The sequence below is a fragment of the Schistocerca gregaria genome, chromosome 2 (assembly GCF_023897955.1).
Source record: "Schistocerca gregaria isolate iqSchGreg1 chromosome 2, iqSchGreg1.2, whole genome shotgun sequence".
Classification (NCBI taxonomy): Eukaryota; Metazoa; Arthropoda; class Insecta; order Orthoptera; family Acrididae; genus Schistocerca; species Schistocerca gregaria.
The window spans coordinates 358651217-358665911 of record NC_064921.1 but is presented as its reverse complement, the minus strand read 5'-3'; the positions used below and the strand labels follow the sequence as shown (position 1 = coordinate 358665911).

At 44.4% G+C, this 14695-nt stretch overlaps 1 protein-coding gene across 1 annotated transcript in view; it reads right to left on the bottom strand.

Annotated features, from left to right (window-relative positions):
• Window positions 1–14275, bottom strand: part of LOC126336155 (uncharacterized) — a 51968-nt gene extending 37693 nt beyond the window's left edge. The window contains exon 1 of the mRNA XM_049999647.1: window positions 14159–14275. Within this exon, the coding sequence (XP_049855604.1) occupies window positions 14159–14258 (100 nt within the window). The 5' untranslated portion in view covers window positions 14259–14275. The remainder of the gene's footprint in view (window positions 1–14158) is intronic.
• Between the last annotated feature and the right edge of the window lie 420 nt (window positions 14276–14695).

The window sequence follows — 14695 nt, the reverse complement described above, 5'->3', positions numbered from 1 at the left end:
AGGGAGTACACGAGTTCGCAAGTATAAACGAGGACTCGCAGCACTGCCACCGTTGTGCATGACAATTATGAAATGCCAATACAACAAATGCTCGGTTAGCAGCTAATATTGTTCCGTTTCTACATACACTTATATAGAGGGGACCTCCGACTATGCTAAAAGTGGTCACCTCCTAACCACACTCTCCCAGTCCCCGACTGCCTCATTTACAAACTGAAATCCCTTTTTTTATTGCAGATTCGAATTCTACGCCAAAAAATACCTAGGGTTTATCTGAAATATTTTATTTTTTTTCGATTCGTGTTAGTTGGTGCTGTAATCGGCACGATAGTTACGGCGATTGGAGGGGAAATCAGTCACCCATAAGGTAGGATTCAAGAATCCAAATTGGTGTGAGCAGTCACCGAAATAAACCCAGAAAGGAACAGAAAACTACGTTACCTTAAAAGCATCTTATTCGTCAGAGTTTTGAATGCATCGACGCAAAAGTTTTACTGTGCAATCAAATTTTCAAAACTAAATAAAATTTTTGACAATAATATTAAATATTTAAAACTATAAAGTATACATTTTTATCGAAACTGTAAGGCAGAATCAAATAACTCAGTTCTTAATCCAAAAAATCGGAAAAATCGATTTTTGTCCATTACAGCGCCATCTACCACGATGGGAAGAAGTGTTTTGGGTAAACCACGAGTATTTTTTGGCATTGAATCCCAATCTGCAATAAAGAAAGGGGGGGGGGGTCCCAACAAGCGTCTGGCATAGTTGTTAGCTCGGTTACTGCTGCTACAATGGCAGGCTATCAAGATTTAAGTGAGTTTGAACGTGGTGTTATAGTAGGCTCACGAGTGATGGGACACAGCATCCCCAAGGTAGCGATGAAGTGGAGATTTTCCCGTACGACCATTTCACGGGTGCACCGTGAATCTCAGGAACCTGGTAAAACATCAAATCTCCAACATCGCTGGGGCCAGAAAAAAATCCTGCAAGAAAGGGACCAACGACGACTGAAGAGAATCGTTCAACATGACAGAATTGCTGCAGATTTCAAAGCTGGGCCATCAACAAGTGTCAGCGTGCAAACCGTTCAGCAAAACATCATTGGTATGGGCTTTCAGAGCTGAAGGCCCACTCGTGTGCTCTTGATGACTGTACGACACAAAGCTTGACGCCTCGCCTGGGCCCATCAACACGGACATTGGACTATTTATGATCGGAAACATGTTTCCTGACCGGACGAGTCTTGTTTCAAATTTATAGAGCGGGTGGACGTGTACGGGTTTGGAGAAAATCTTATGAATCCATGGACCCTGCATGTCGGCAGGAGACTGTTCAAGCTGGTGCAGGCTCTGTAACGGTGCAGTTGGAGTGATATGCGACCCCTATACATGTATAGAATACTCCGACAGGTGACACATACGCAAGCATTCTGTCTGATCACCTGCATACTTTCATGTCCATTGTGCATTCCGACCGACTTGGGCAATTCCAGCACGACAATGCGACACCCCATACGTCCAGAATTACCACAGAGTGGCTCCAGGAACACACTTCCGAGTTTAAACACTTTCACTGGCCACCAAGAAATGAACACACGGAAATGGACATTATTGAGCATATCTCGGATGCCTTGTAATGTGCTGTTCGCTCCACTTGTACTCTTACGCATTTATGGACAGCCCTGCAGAATTCATGGTGTCAGTTACCTTTCCCTCCAGCGCTACTTCAGACATTAAGCGAGTCAACGTCACGCCGTGTTGCGGCATTTCTGCGTGCTCGCGGGGGCCCTACATGCTATTAGGCATGTATACCGTATATACCTTCTTCGACGTTTGCTCTAAATTTATTTTGATATTTAATCTCTGTTCATCGAATGTCTAGCAGTTACGTTGACATGCACACTTTGAACGCATTACCGAGTCTGTGACGACAGTACAAGAAAACAGGAGTAGAGGATGAAGTGCATTCTCTGAATGGTGATTAATTATTGAAATAAATTTACAGCAGGCTTCAAAAAAGTTACAGAAGTGAATGATAAGCCAAAAGAACTCGGTATTAGCCCATAAATACAGAATGCCACGACCAAAAGAATACACGAATGGCACGCTGTTTGGTAGCAAGGTATTAACAGTGACGTAAGTTTTCGACTGGCGGAGCACATGATTTCTCAAGATGGAGGTGAAATAAACAATAATACAACCATTTAGTTTGCACTGGACGACTTCCCGTGTTCTGAAGCGTGGACTGTAGCACAGATTTTTTCAAAACACCACTCTTCCTCTAATGGAGCACTTTTGCAATTAATTGTGTACATTGAATAGCTTAAGTTCCTTTTTATGCCCTCCACGGTCTCACAAAACAAAACTTCGTTAGAGGTCATCTGATCCCAAAATTGAAACCATGGTATGCGGGCCATATGCAGAGAGACAACGAGCACGCCGTAAACAAACATGACAAACACAGAACCAAAGATGACTAAACTCAGAGGTTAACAGTAGTGAATATTAATTACCATGGGGTGAGTAATTAGCATTTACTATGTCCTTCTGTTGTTTGACAAGAGAAACGCAAGATTGTCAGCAGAATTTAAAAAAAAACTCTATGTCTGTGAGGCCATTCTCTAATTTAATCTCAACTGCTTCTCAGCAACTACAAGTACTCGTCAGAACTTTGGAAGATTTAAGTTTAAATAAAGCAAAGAGGATAAATAAAATTCTGTCAGAATTCCAATTCCTTGAGGGAAGTGGCAACAAAGCGACTATGGTTGTACTGTTTAATTTTATTGTGGTGATTTTACTTCTGTCATTTGGCTTTACATTTGTCTTACTTTGCTCACTGTGCGTCCTTTCTCTGTTTTCCTGTGTTTTTCATTGCCTTTCAAATCGCAAACGCTCTGAGATTGTATCAATGCTCTCGTCTCCTTTATTGTATGATTATATGATCGCGGAACAAACACTGGTAGCAGTTACTTCTGTAAAATATCTGGGAGTATGCGTGCAGAACGATCTGAAGTGGAATGATCATGTAAAATTAATTGTTGGTAAGGCGGGTACCAGGTTGAGATTCATTGGGAGAGTCCTTAGAAAATGTAGTCCATCAACAAAGGAGGTGGCTTACAAAACACTCGTTCGACCTATACTTGAGTATTGCTCATCAGTGTGGGATCCGTACCAGATTGGGTTGACGGAGGAGATAGAGAAGATCCAAAGAAGAGCGGCGAGTTTCGTCGCAGGGCTATTTGGTATCCCTGATAGCGTTACGGAGGTGTTTAACAAACTCAAGTGGCAAACTCTGCAAGAGAGGCGCTCTGAATCGCGGTGTAGCTTGCTCGCCAGGTTTCGAGAGGGTGTGTTTCTGGATGGGGTATCGAATATATTGCTTCCTCCCGAGGAGATCACGAATGTAAAATTAGAGAGATTAGAGCGCGCACGGAGGCTTTCAGACAGTCGTTCTTCCCGCGAACCATACGATACTGGAACAGGAAAGAGAGGTAATGACAGTGGCACGTAAATTGGCCTCCGCCACACACCGCTGGGTGGCATGCGGAGTATAAATGTAGATGTAGATGTAGATGAAGTTCTAGGCGACTGATGACATCAGAAGTTAAGTCGCGTAGTGCTCAGAGCCATTTGAACCAGCCAATTCAAGACCGTGTCCTCTGGTATCGTGTCGAACGTGAGCCGAGAAACTTCCTCAATGACAGTCAGTGGATGAGGATGGTTAGCTCACAACCTAGCAGAAAAGGAGTGAAGGGCGCGTCCAATGCCACGTTGGGTGTCATGTTGTACACCTTCGTCATCAGTGAAGGTTCGAATAAGGCCTGGCGCCGTCGTCGCCTGTCCGCTACAGAGTGGTACATAGACGGATCTCCCAAATCGACCTGGTAACTTGCGGGCTCGCACAACGACCCCTGCAAGATGGAGGCGCGTGAGGGCTGTGATCTGCGCTTTGGAGCGGTTCGCTATTGTACATCGTTCAGGCAAAAACTATACAGTAGATCAGTCCATCAACATTTGGTAATAAAAGTCCAGGAACTGCCTCCTCCAAGCTCCCGAACCTATAGAATAAGGCCAAGACAACGTAGACGGGTAACCGCCAAGGCGGCGGCAGCATGTCACCTCGATAAGCTGCCGGCAGTCCGGATACGCCAGTATGGCTACATTCAGCCTCCAAACACCGCTTCCACACCACACACTCCGGCAGTTGAGGGTGACGGTGCAGCCATAGGCCGCATGGTGGGAAAAAGCGACAGGCCCAGTGTCAGCCTGTCGGGTTTCTCCCACTAGCGAGCACGAGATACAAAAGTAATCAAGGCGACTTGAAGAATGAGCGATGTAGCGCGCGAAACCGGGCAGTCGCCATGAACGTATTCCCACGTGTCCACAAATTCCATACGGTCGACGATCGTGGCAAGCTGTACGCAAGTCAAATGACACGGCAGCTGATCTTTGGAGTGGAGGGTGGAACTAAAACAAACACCCAGCACCAATACATCTTAACGCCCCACGAAAATAGGTAAGACCACCTCCGCAAAAAAGGCAGAGGCTCTTCGCCTCCCCGATCCTGAAGGAGCATAGATTATTACAATGAAGGCTTCGACCAATTACGTGTACATCTCTCTAAAGGCGAAACAGGACTATTATTACATCATCTCTCTATAGAATGCAAATTCATGGTCATCGACTTCCATTACGGACAGGAAAACATGACATACTTGGTAGATATGTACATTTTTCCTATTTAAGACGTTATCTCATTGAATTACCATTTTCATATTTTATTAAAAAATTTACAACATAACTGCTACCCACGATGGGAGGCGGAGAGTATACGGGATGTTTCAGTGATTCTCTATAAAGCATATACTTTCCTTGTCTGCGTACTAACAAGTTCTTACGCACGCATTCTCTGTAGGCACTGGCCAACTGTGTACATGCATGAATGAGATGGATTATTCTGTCTCTCACGTAGGATCAAACAGGCGTGATAGGTATACAACACAAGAAAAACATCGATATATGTAGCTCAATATATTAACTAACCTTTTCGTTACATTGGCAAAATACATTACAACCAGCCTGTAGGTTATAACTTAGCTTACATCTTTCTATATCTACATCAAATGTTAAAATTTCAGTTCATTAAAACTACAACCAGCAGATTATAATTTCAGTTCATTACATTCCCAACCAGTCTTCTACTGCTAAATCAGTTTCAAATCCCCTTCTGTCATGCAGACAGCTACTGCTTAGTCATGTTCCATACTCAACTATCGAAGCATCTCCAAGACTTATGCATCATCTTCTGGCAAAATTTCCGCCAAGATCCATTCCCAAACTATGAAAACCTTCCCGAGATACATCACTCTTTCCTAACCTAGACATGATGCTTCACCTCATTTTCCTCAATAATGAATCCTCCGCCTCACTGACTTTTAGTCTCTGCCTGTTGTTCTACAGGGCCCCATATTCATACTTATCATTCCACTTCCGTCATGATCGTTAATACTTACATCAGCAAACAGCGTCACCATTACATCATAGCATCATTAACATTACCATTAGTTATTACATTTAACCATAATATAAAATGTTTTAAACATCATAAATACAGTCCACCAATGGATTTTCAAAAACCTCCGATTAGTGTCATTTGTTTTTTATGTATTTTAAGACATCTTTTAAATTCGTGTAACCTTTGTCTGCCAGCCCACCTTTTCATGCTGACTTGAAACAAAATAAAGAAACAAAGGCTTGGCATCAGTTTTCATCGTGGCTCAGCAGCAGCAGCATATCTCCTGGAGATGGTGGACTGGTGGGACGCTGAAATATCGAGTCATGTTGACTTTAGGATCCGACAGCAAATCCAAAAATTCCAAACAGTAAAGAAAGGTGTTAGGTAAGGATGTATCCTTTGCCCGTTACTCTTCAACTTACGCGCTGAGACTGCAATACGTGAACGTAAAGCTTTATGGACTGAACAAACATATCAAAAATCCCGAGAAATGCATGCTTGAACATAAATTGAGATGCTAACCAAGCCTGCGGATTGTGCAATTGCATTTCAGTTTAAGTATTTCTCCTGTTACCAAAGGTTTCTTCGCAGTTACCTTCGAAGTACCTATGTTTGTCTTTCCAACGGATTGTGATTACACATTTTAGAGATGTTCACTTCTATTCAATTGCACTGCCTACTGTTGTATTCCTTGTCACAGTAAGCACAATCTCTACCTGACCATGATGTAATCTAACTGAAATCTTGCCGTATCACCCGGCCTTTTCCAAGTACATCTCCTCTTCTTGTGATTATTGAAAAGAGTATTCGTTGTTACTAGCTGAAAATTGTTACAGAAATCAACTGACTTTCTCCTCTCACAATCCTACTACCAAGCCCGTATTCTGCCATAACCGTTTCTTCTACTCTTTCTCCTACAACCACAGTCCAGTCCTCCAAGATTATTAGGTATTCCTCTCCCTTTACATACTGAATTAGCCGTTCAATAACCTCACATACTTTTGCTATCTCTTCATCTCCTGCCTGCCGCGTCGGCACGTACACCTAAACTATTGTTGCCGACGTTGGTTTGATATCGATTCTGGTGAGAACAACCCCGTCACTTAAATGTTCACAGTAGCTTACCAACTGCCCTGCCTTCCTATACATTTCGTATCTTACTCCTGTTATATCCTTTTCTGCTGCTATTCATATTACCCTATATATTCATCTGATCGCCAGCCGTTTTGGCCAGGCGGTTCCAGGCTCTTCAGTCCGGAACCGCGCTGCTGCTACGTCGCAGGTTCGAATCCTGCCTCGGGCATGGATGTGTGTGTTGTCCTTAGGTTAGTTAGGTTTAAGTTGTTCTAAGTCTATGGGACTGATGACCTCAGATCCCGTAGTGCTCAGAGTTATTTGAACCATTTTTTGAACTCATCTGATCAGAAATCCTTTTCCTTTTCATTTCCCTTCAGTGACTCTCACTATATCTGGATTTAGACTTCACATTTCCCCATTCAAGTTTTCTGGCTTTCCTACCAATTTCAAACTTCTGACATTCCATGCCCCCGACTCGTAGTCTGTTATTCTTTCGTTGGTTATTCAATTTTTTTCTCACAGTGACTCGACAGTCACCTCCCGCAGATCCGAATGGGAGATTAATGAGGAATATTTTACCACTGAAGACATCATGACACTTTTTTTTCAATTGCAGATCGTTGCTGATTCTTCCACCTTTTAGGAATAGTTTTTCACCACAAGGGCAAGAGAGTGGCCGGCCGTTGTGTCCGAGCGGTTCTACACTCTTCAGTCTGGAACCGCGCGACTGCTACGAACGCAGGTTCGAATCCTGCCTCGGGCATGGATGTGTATGATGTTCTTAGGTTAGTTAGTTAGGTTTAAGTAGTTCTAGGGGACCGATGACCTCAGATGTTAAGTCCCATGGTGCTGAGAGCCATTTGAACAATTTGAACAAGAGAGTGCTCTGGTTCTCTGTCCGCTGCTCTCCCCTCCTTGACATGGCCGTTCACAAAACTAGAGTGACTACTTATGCTAGTTAGTCGTCGGTCGTCATTTCTGATGGTTTTTATTCAGAATTTAAGCACTGAGTAAATTCTAACACTGGAAACAATTTTCCAGAAAGGGGTGTAGCATACTGAGCTGTTACGAGAGGATTACTTTGTTCATATCTGTGGTTTGGCGAGGACTACTTTTGCCCCTTGATGATCCAAGGTTCTGTTATAAGTCGATTGATTCTGGAAACTTGGAAAGAGAAAATACTAATTAAAATATTTTATTATTCTTGACGTTAAAAAGAGTATTTGAGTTGCTGTCGACTTATGAGAAATTTCGACTTGGCTGTTTGATGAGACGCTTTAATTATGATTGTTTTTGAAAAGTTATTTTCAGAGTCTACCTGGACGCTGTAAGAAGAGTCCTTCCTTGGAAATTTGTTTGCAATCCCACATTTTCCTTTGCCTATACTTTTATGAAAATACAATATAATGAGCATTATCCCGATGTAATTGCAATGTAAGTAACGGAAAAACGGAAAATTAAAAAGAAAGTATGAGAGTTATTCCAGAAGGACTCGGTTTCACGACCATCGAATTAGCGTTCTGTGCTCTTTCCGCTGTGTCAACTACGCTGACGTAAATAGCTAATCCCTCGCTCGACCTGCACCAAAATTTTTTTTCTGAGCCCTCCGCCGTCTGGAGCTCCCAGTTCCGGACAAGTTCCGCGTATACCATAAGTATTGGCTAAATTGGTGATGAAGAGTAAGCGCGGTAACCACCTGGGCTTGGCATGACCCTTCATGTGCACGTTGACAGAAGCAACAGTGCAAACACGCTGCATCGCCCCGTTCACCTTCGGAGACAAAGCGCGTCCTGCAGATCCGCGCTAAAAATGTTGGTTTACATTCCATTAAGATCCAGATGTAAATTTTAATGGAAAATTCTTAATCAAAGATTGCATACCATCGATGATGCAATTTTTTTAGCATACCTACGAAACTTCAGGACTTCATGTAATGATAAAACAAAAAGACAAATTATTTTTTAAAAGCCGGGAATTTGTATTAGAAACAAATTTAGCATTTCTTGACTGCGAGGAAGCCTTTGATAAGGAAAAAAGACACTCTTTGTGGAAACTAATAGAAATAAACCTTATTAATACTATAAAGAGTCTACATGTAAATTCGGATATATTTATAAGTTCAGGTTCGAAAATGTCGGATGAAATTTTAATAAACCAAATTGTTCGACAAAGGTGTATTCTGTCCTGTACTTTACGTAATTTACATACTGACGACCTAATTATGAAGTAGAAACACGAAATACTGTTAGGAATTGAAATGCGGGGTGTTTATAATTAAAATTTCGCTACTTGAGCTGGTGCAGACGCAAAACTATTTATCTTATGAGTACCCAACTTTATAGCAAGATGTTTAGACGGTGCGCTGTACGATGTACGTTGTTAGTAGTGTTAGTGTCATGACTTGCCGTTTGGCGCCGCTACTGGTACAGCGACGTAGGACAGAAACACAAGCATCAGTTAGCATTACAGTTACAGACAGTCAACATACTTCTGACAAAATGCGCAGGGATTTATTCGTAATGCTGTTTTATCAAAACAACAGTAATTGTGCTGTTGCTCTTAGCGACTATCGGCGTATTAAAGAAATATGGAGAAATCCTCGTTTCACACTGGGGTCGACTAAGATGATTCGGATGTTCAAATTAACTGGCGGTTTGGGAATTGCTCATGGGAGAAGGCGACAGTAAGTTGTGCCACAAATTGTTGGAGAATTCTCGACGCAACGTGCGATCTTCAAGCAGGGAATTACCGACCCATGCTTAGATTGCTGTTGACACAACTTCACTAACTGTTGCGTCTGAAGTGGGGCCGTGACTGTGAGGGGTTGACTGCTAGCCGGCCGCTACGGCCGAGCGGTTCTAGGCGCTTCAGTCCGGGACCGCGCTGCTGCTACGGTCACAGGTTCGAAACCTGCCTCTGGCATGGGTCATGGATGTCTGTGATGTCCTTAGGTTAGTTAGGTTTAAGTAGTTCTAAGTCTAGGGGACTGATGACCTCAGATCTTAAGTCCCTTAGCGCTTAGAGACCTTTTTTTTTTACTGCTGATAAATGGCGTCGGCTTGCACTCAGCTTTGAATCGTGGTTCTTGGGTCATCGTGTGGGGATCCAATCCATCGGGTATGATTTCTGGTCACGGATAGTAGTGATTGAGGGAGCTTTGCAGACACAACGGTGCAATGTGATCATCCGTCTCATGCGACTCCATCGAGGTGCCATTTTTCAACAGGACAATGCTCATACACACACGTTACGTGTCTCGGATCTGCCCAAGTTCCAGTATGTGTGACGTCAAGGATCAGTTACAATTGTTGTGGGCTAGCGTGGCTCAGGAGAAGTTACAAAGGCTTCATGACATGCTTCTCCAGCGAATCAGTGCATGTGTCCAGGCCACAGGGGTGCAACGTCATTCTGGAAAGTCGGCTCATATTGCCACGTTCCTTGTAAATCGAACTCGATACTGTAATCACTGAAATAACATCATAGACTCTCACGACTCCTGAAATTCCAATTTATTTACCTCTCATTCTGGGTGAAGATGTGTACTCGTATTTTTCGTACGGCGATATTGACGTTGCATCGGTAATAAATTAAACAGTGGTTAAACAGCCCATGTCAGCTTCATTAAAATAAATCAGCTGACTTAATTTTTCAAATGACTCTCGCAATTTGTAATAGTTACGGTTTTCTGAAGCCGAAGGACGTACGTCAGAACGCCATGGGTAGGAACAATGTCTGTTTTTAAGCAGAGTCTACATCTTAACATTACAATGCCCTGAAGACTGTAGGAAAAGACACTGTTCTGACGATTGCAGCTGTGGTAAATACTTGAAATGGACTGGCATTTTGCGAATCCGGATTGACGTGAGCTACTTGCGACACTTGAAAATTAGTGGCCGACCGGGATTGAAAGCCGGCCCGTGTGGCCGAGCAGTTCTAGGCGCAGGTTCGAATCCTGCCTCGGGCATGGATGTGTGTGACGTCCTTAGGTTAGTTAGGTTTAAGTAGTTCTACGTTCTAAGGGACTGATGACCTCAGTTGTTAAGTCCCATAGTGGTCAGAGCCATTTGAACCATTTGGGATAGAAACCTGGATTTCACAAGTATTGGGAGAGGTCGCCTTAACAACTTCGACTGTCCGATCACGCCTCCCAAACTGATCCAACATATGTCACGGAGCCCACAACCCATACGCTCGTAAATTTCGTGTTCCCTGCACAGGGAGAAGCAAATATTTTATCTTCATTTTAGCCCGTAGAGGCATGGATACGCCGTGGATGGCTACAGTGTCTCTGTACACAGTCTGTATTTCTCAGATTGAAATGTGCTTCAGACATGCATTCACGCGATAAGCGGGAAACCCGGGTTCGAGTTCCAGTCCGGCACAAATTTTCATGTGTTGCCAACAGCTGACGTAAATCTGGATTCGCAAAATGTGGCCCCCTTTAGTAATATTACCTATTTGGGAGGTTAAGTGTAAACTATTACACCCTGCAATTGGCAGTAAAATGGTTGAATCTTGGAGTCTTCCTGTATGCAGCGAGGTGCAAATCGCACTAGGATGAGTATGTAGAAGTTACGAATGATTAACCCTGTCTTCCATCTCACTAGCAGAGGTCAGAAGAAGATTATTAGGGTAAAACCTCTTCCGTGGTAACTGCCGCAAGATCATTACGTAGCAAATGGGGGGTGCTGCTCATAGCCAGGATCATAAGAACTACAAGGGTTGAACAAAATCATAGAAGAACTAAAAACAGAACACATTACCATTCCTTACATAAGGCGTAGGAAAACGGTGGCTTTCACAATAGCTTCCACTCGTCTCGGAATGGATAAACAGAGGTACTGCATGGTTTTAATGGAAATATTAGGCTATTGTTAATGCAAAATAAACGCAAGTTCAGACAACGATGATGGTGGATAGTGATCACCTTATCTCCAAAGTAGACCACAAAGGCTCAATAACATTGAGATCTGGTGACTGGGGTGGCCACTGGAGATGTGACCCTTCAACCTCGTGCTCACAAAACCAGTCCCGGATGTGCGACATGCGTCTTTGAATACAGCATCATCATTAGGGAAGGAACATTTTACCATGGAATTTACATGACCAACCAAAATGGTCACATGGTAGTTGGCAGCAATGCGACCTTATTGAATAACCATGGGACCCTTGGAATATCAGAATACGGTTGCCCAAATCATTACTGAATCCCTGCCATGTCATGTTTCACTCTTAGCATGTAAACTCAGACAGAGGTTGTAAACAGTTTACAAAAGGTGTCATACGTCAAAATAACATTATTTCATCGCTCCTTAGTCAAGGGTTCATGGTTTCGGCACCAAGTTTTCTTGTTAGTAGTATTTTCATCACATATAAGTGACTTTGTAATTCCAGGGTGCCCTGAAATTCCCTGCTTATGGAGCTCCCTCCGTGTCGTTTTGGTGCTGACACCGTTCGCGAATGCGTCATTCCTTTCTGCAGTGACTTTTGCAGCTGTTGTTCTCCTTTTTTTCTTCACAATCCTCTTTAATAGCCGTCCATCACGATCGCTCAAAACACACTTTCGTCCCCGTTGCGACTTGGTGGATGATGTTTTTACGCTTTCCTTGTAAGAGGTATAGATCTTCAGTACGCCGCCTCTTGAAACTCCAATCACTTCGGTCACATTGGTTACAAAAGCGCCCACTACACTAGCACCAACAATTTGCCCACGTTCGAATTCACTTAGCTCCGTCATAGCGCATTCACAATTATCCAGAACACTGTTCTGACGACGACTGACACCCACAACGTATGCAAAAGAAACTCTATGGTTCCAGAACGTCTCAAACATCTACGACGTATATATGCAGACTGAAACGGCGAATGAAAGGTTGTACTAAGGCTGGGATTCGAACACAGATCTCCTAATCAGTAGGCAGAGGCGCTAACCATTCCGCCACCCTACACAGTGGCTTTGCATAGCCACTCGGCCTATTTAGCACGCCTCTATCCTCGATCCAGATTCCCATTCGCGCTTCAGTCCACTTGTTATTCCTCCTAAATTACAACGTATCAAGGATGTTGTACAAGCCGGCTGCTGTGGCCGAGCAGTTCTAGACGCTTCACTCCGAACCTAGTGACTGCTACAGTCACAGGTTCGAATCCTGTCTCGGGCTGGTTAGCACACAGGACTTTCATTCGGGAGGACGGCAGTTCAATCCTGCGTCCAGCCATTCTGATTTAAGTTTTCCGTGATTTCCCTAAATCGCTCCAGGCAAATGCCGGGATGGTTCCTTTGAACGGGCACGGCCGACTTCCTTCCCTGTTCTCCGCTAAACCGATGAGGCCGATGACCTCGCAGTTTGGTCTCTTCCCCCAGAACAACCCAACCGTGCCTCGGGGATGGATGTGTGTGATGTCCTTAGGTTAGTTAGGTTTAAGTAGTTCTAAGTCCTAGGGGACTGATGACGTCAGATGTTAAGTCCCACAGTGCTCAGAGCCATTTGAACCATATGATGTTGTACAGGTTCTGTTCATTGTCAAATACAACAGCATCTGTATTTAAGTTTCAGCATCCATTTCTCCCTGTTTATCTGCGTTTTTACGTCAGGATCTCATTCTTACGTCAGGATCTCATTCTTGTTCTTCGCGACCATATCCCTTGTCTCCACGGCGTCGCCATGTTATTCTGGATCTGTCACCGTTAGTGGCAGGTGCGTGGCAGGATGCCCTTCCCGTCGCCATCGCTTCCAACCGCGACAGAAATTGTGTTCCCTACCCGCCTATGTCTAGTATTGTCTCGTGTGCAAGTTCGAGACGTTTTATAAATGTTTGCGAATCGTGGAACTAAGATAGGTTATGGGTACCAGCCCGGTATCCATGTAATCGGAGTGGGAACAGCGGTTTACTACGAAGGCAGTCCAGAAAGTAAGTTACGATTGATCGCGAAATGGAAACGACTATGAAAATCCGATAAAGCTTTGCATAGTTGTGTTGGGCAGCGTCTTTAGTATGCCCTAGATAGCGTCACGTCGCTCTTCTCATTTCTGAGCTCACAGTGAGCGCATAAAGATGTCTAGAAAATAGTGTCTCCCACCAAGTATGAGGGCCTGGTAAGAAATTTCGCCTGAAGCTATGCAGCCGACATTACATTACTGTCGTGCTGTTTCTTCTTCGAAACAGTTCTCAGCCGGTATCTGTAGGGGCAATGAAGATGCTCTTGCATCGTTTTCAATTGGAAATGTTTGATTACCCACAGTACAGCCCATAATTGTCTCCCTCTGAGTTTCATCTCGGCTCACATGAACCACTGACTATGAAGACACGAGCTGTAGGCCAGCGTAGAGAATTGGCGGAAAGCACTGGCGGCTGCATTCTATGATGAGGGTATTGGAAAGTTGGTTCAACGCTACGACAAATGTCTAAGTCAGGACGGCGACTACGTAGAGAAGTAGCTGGAAGGCGTAGCTAATTATTACAAATAAAACATTTCTGATTTTCAATGTGTCGTCCATTTCGCGATCAATCGTAACTTACTTTCTGGACAGGCCTCGTATTATTATTACTAGGAGACTGTACTTACGCAGACGTTTGAGGGCTGGCGCAGCTGACGGAACGCCAACCGCCAGCAGCAGCAGCGGAAGCAGCAGAGCGCCGGGTAGGTAGGAGTCGTGGTGGGCCATGTCTTCTGGACGCGTGCAGACACACGCGCGCCGGCGCCCGCCGTGGCTTTATACGCGGCCGCGGGCCAGCCTCGGCTGGCAGCGGGCCACGGCAAGGCCACGCCGCGGCCGCCGCTGGGTGCGCCGCGCGCTTTCTTCCTCGAGGACGCGCCTCCTGCGACGACGGGTCCACCGGCGCGAGGACCGGCTCCCAGGCAGCCGCAGCCACCAGCCGGATGCTTCCCGCCGCCTCTTCTGGCATTTTCACAGTCCGCAGCTGCTTCTCTACAGTTACAACAACATAAGGAGGGAATGTTCGCCAGCCTTAGTGAAAGTGTCCATACCAATTACTCGCGCTCTGAGGGTCCAGTACAAATTTTATTCTATGTGTCGGTAATACACACATCAACAAAAGTTTTGCTCTACCACGTTCCGAGAGTTCCGGAACCTGTCTAGAA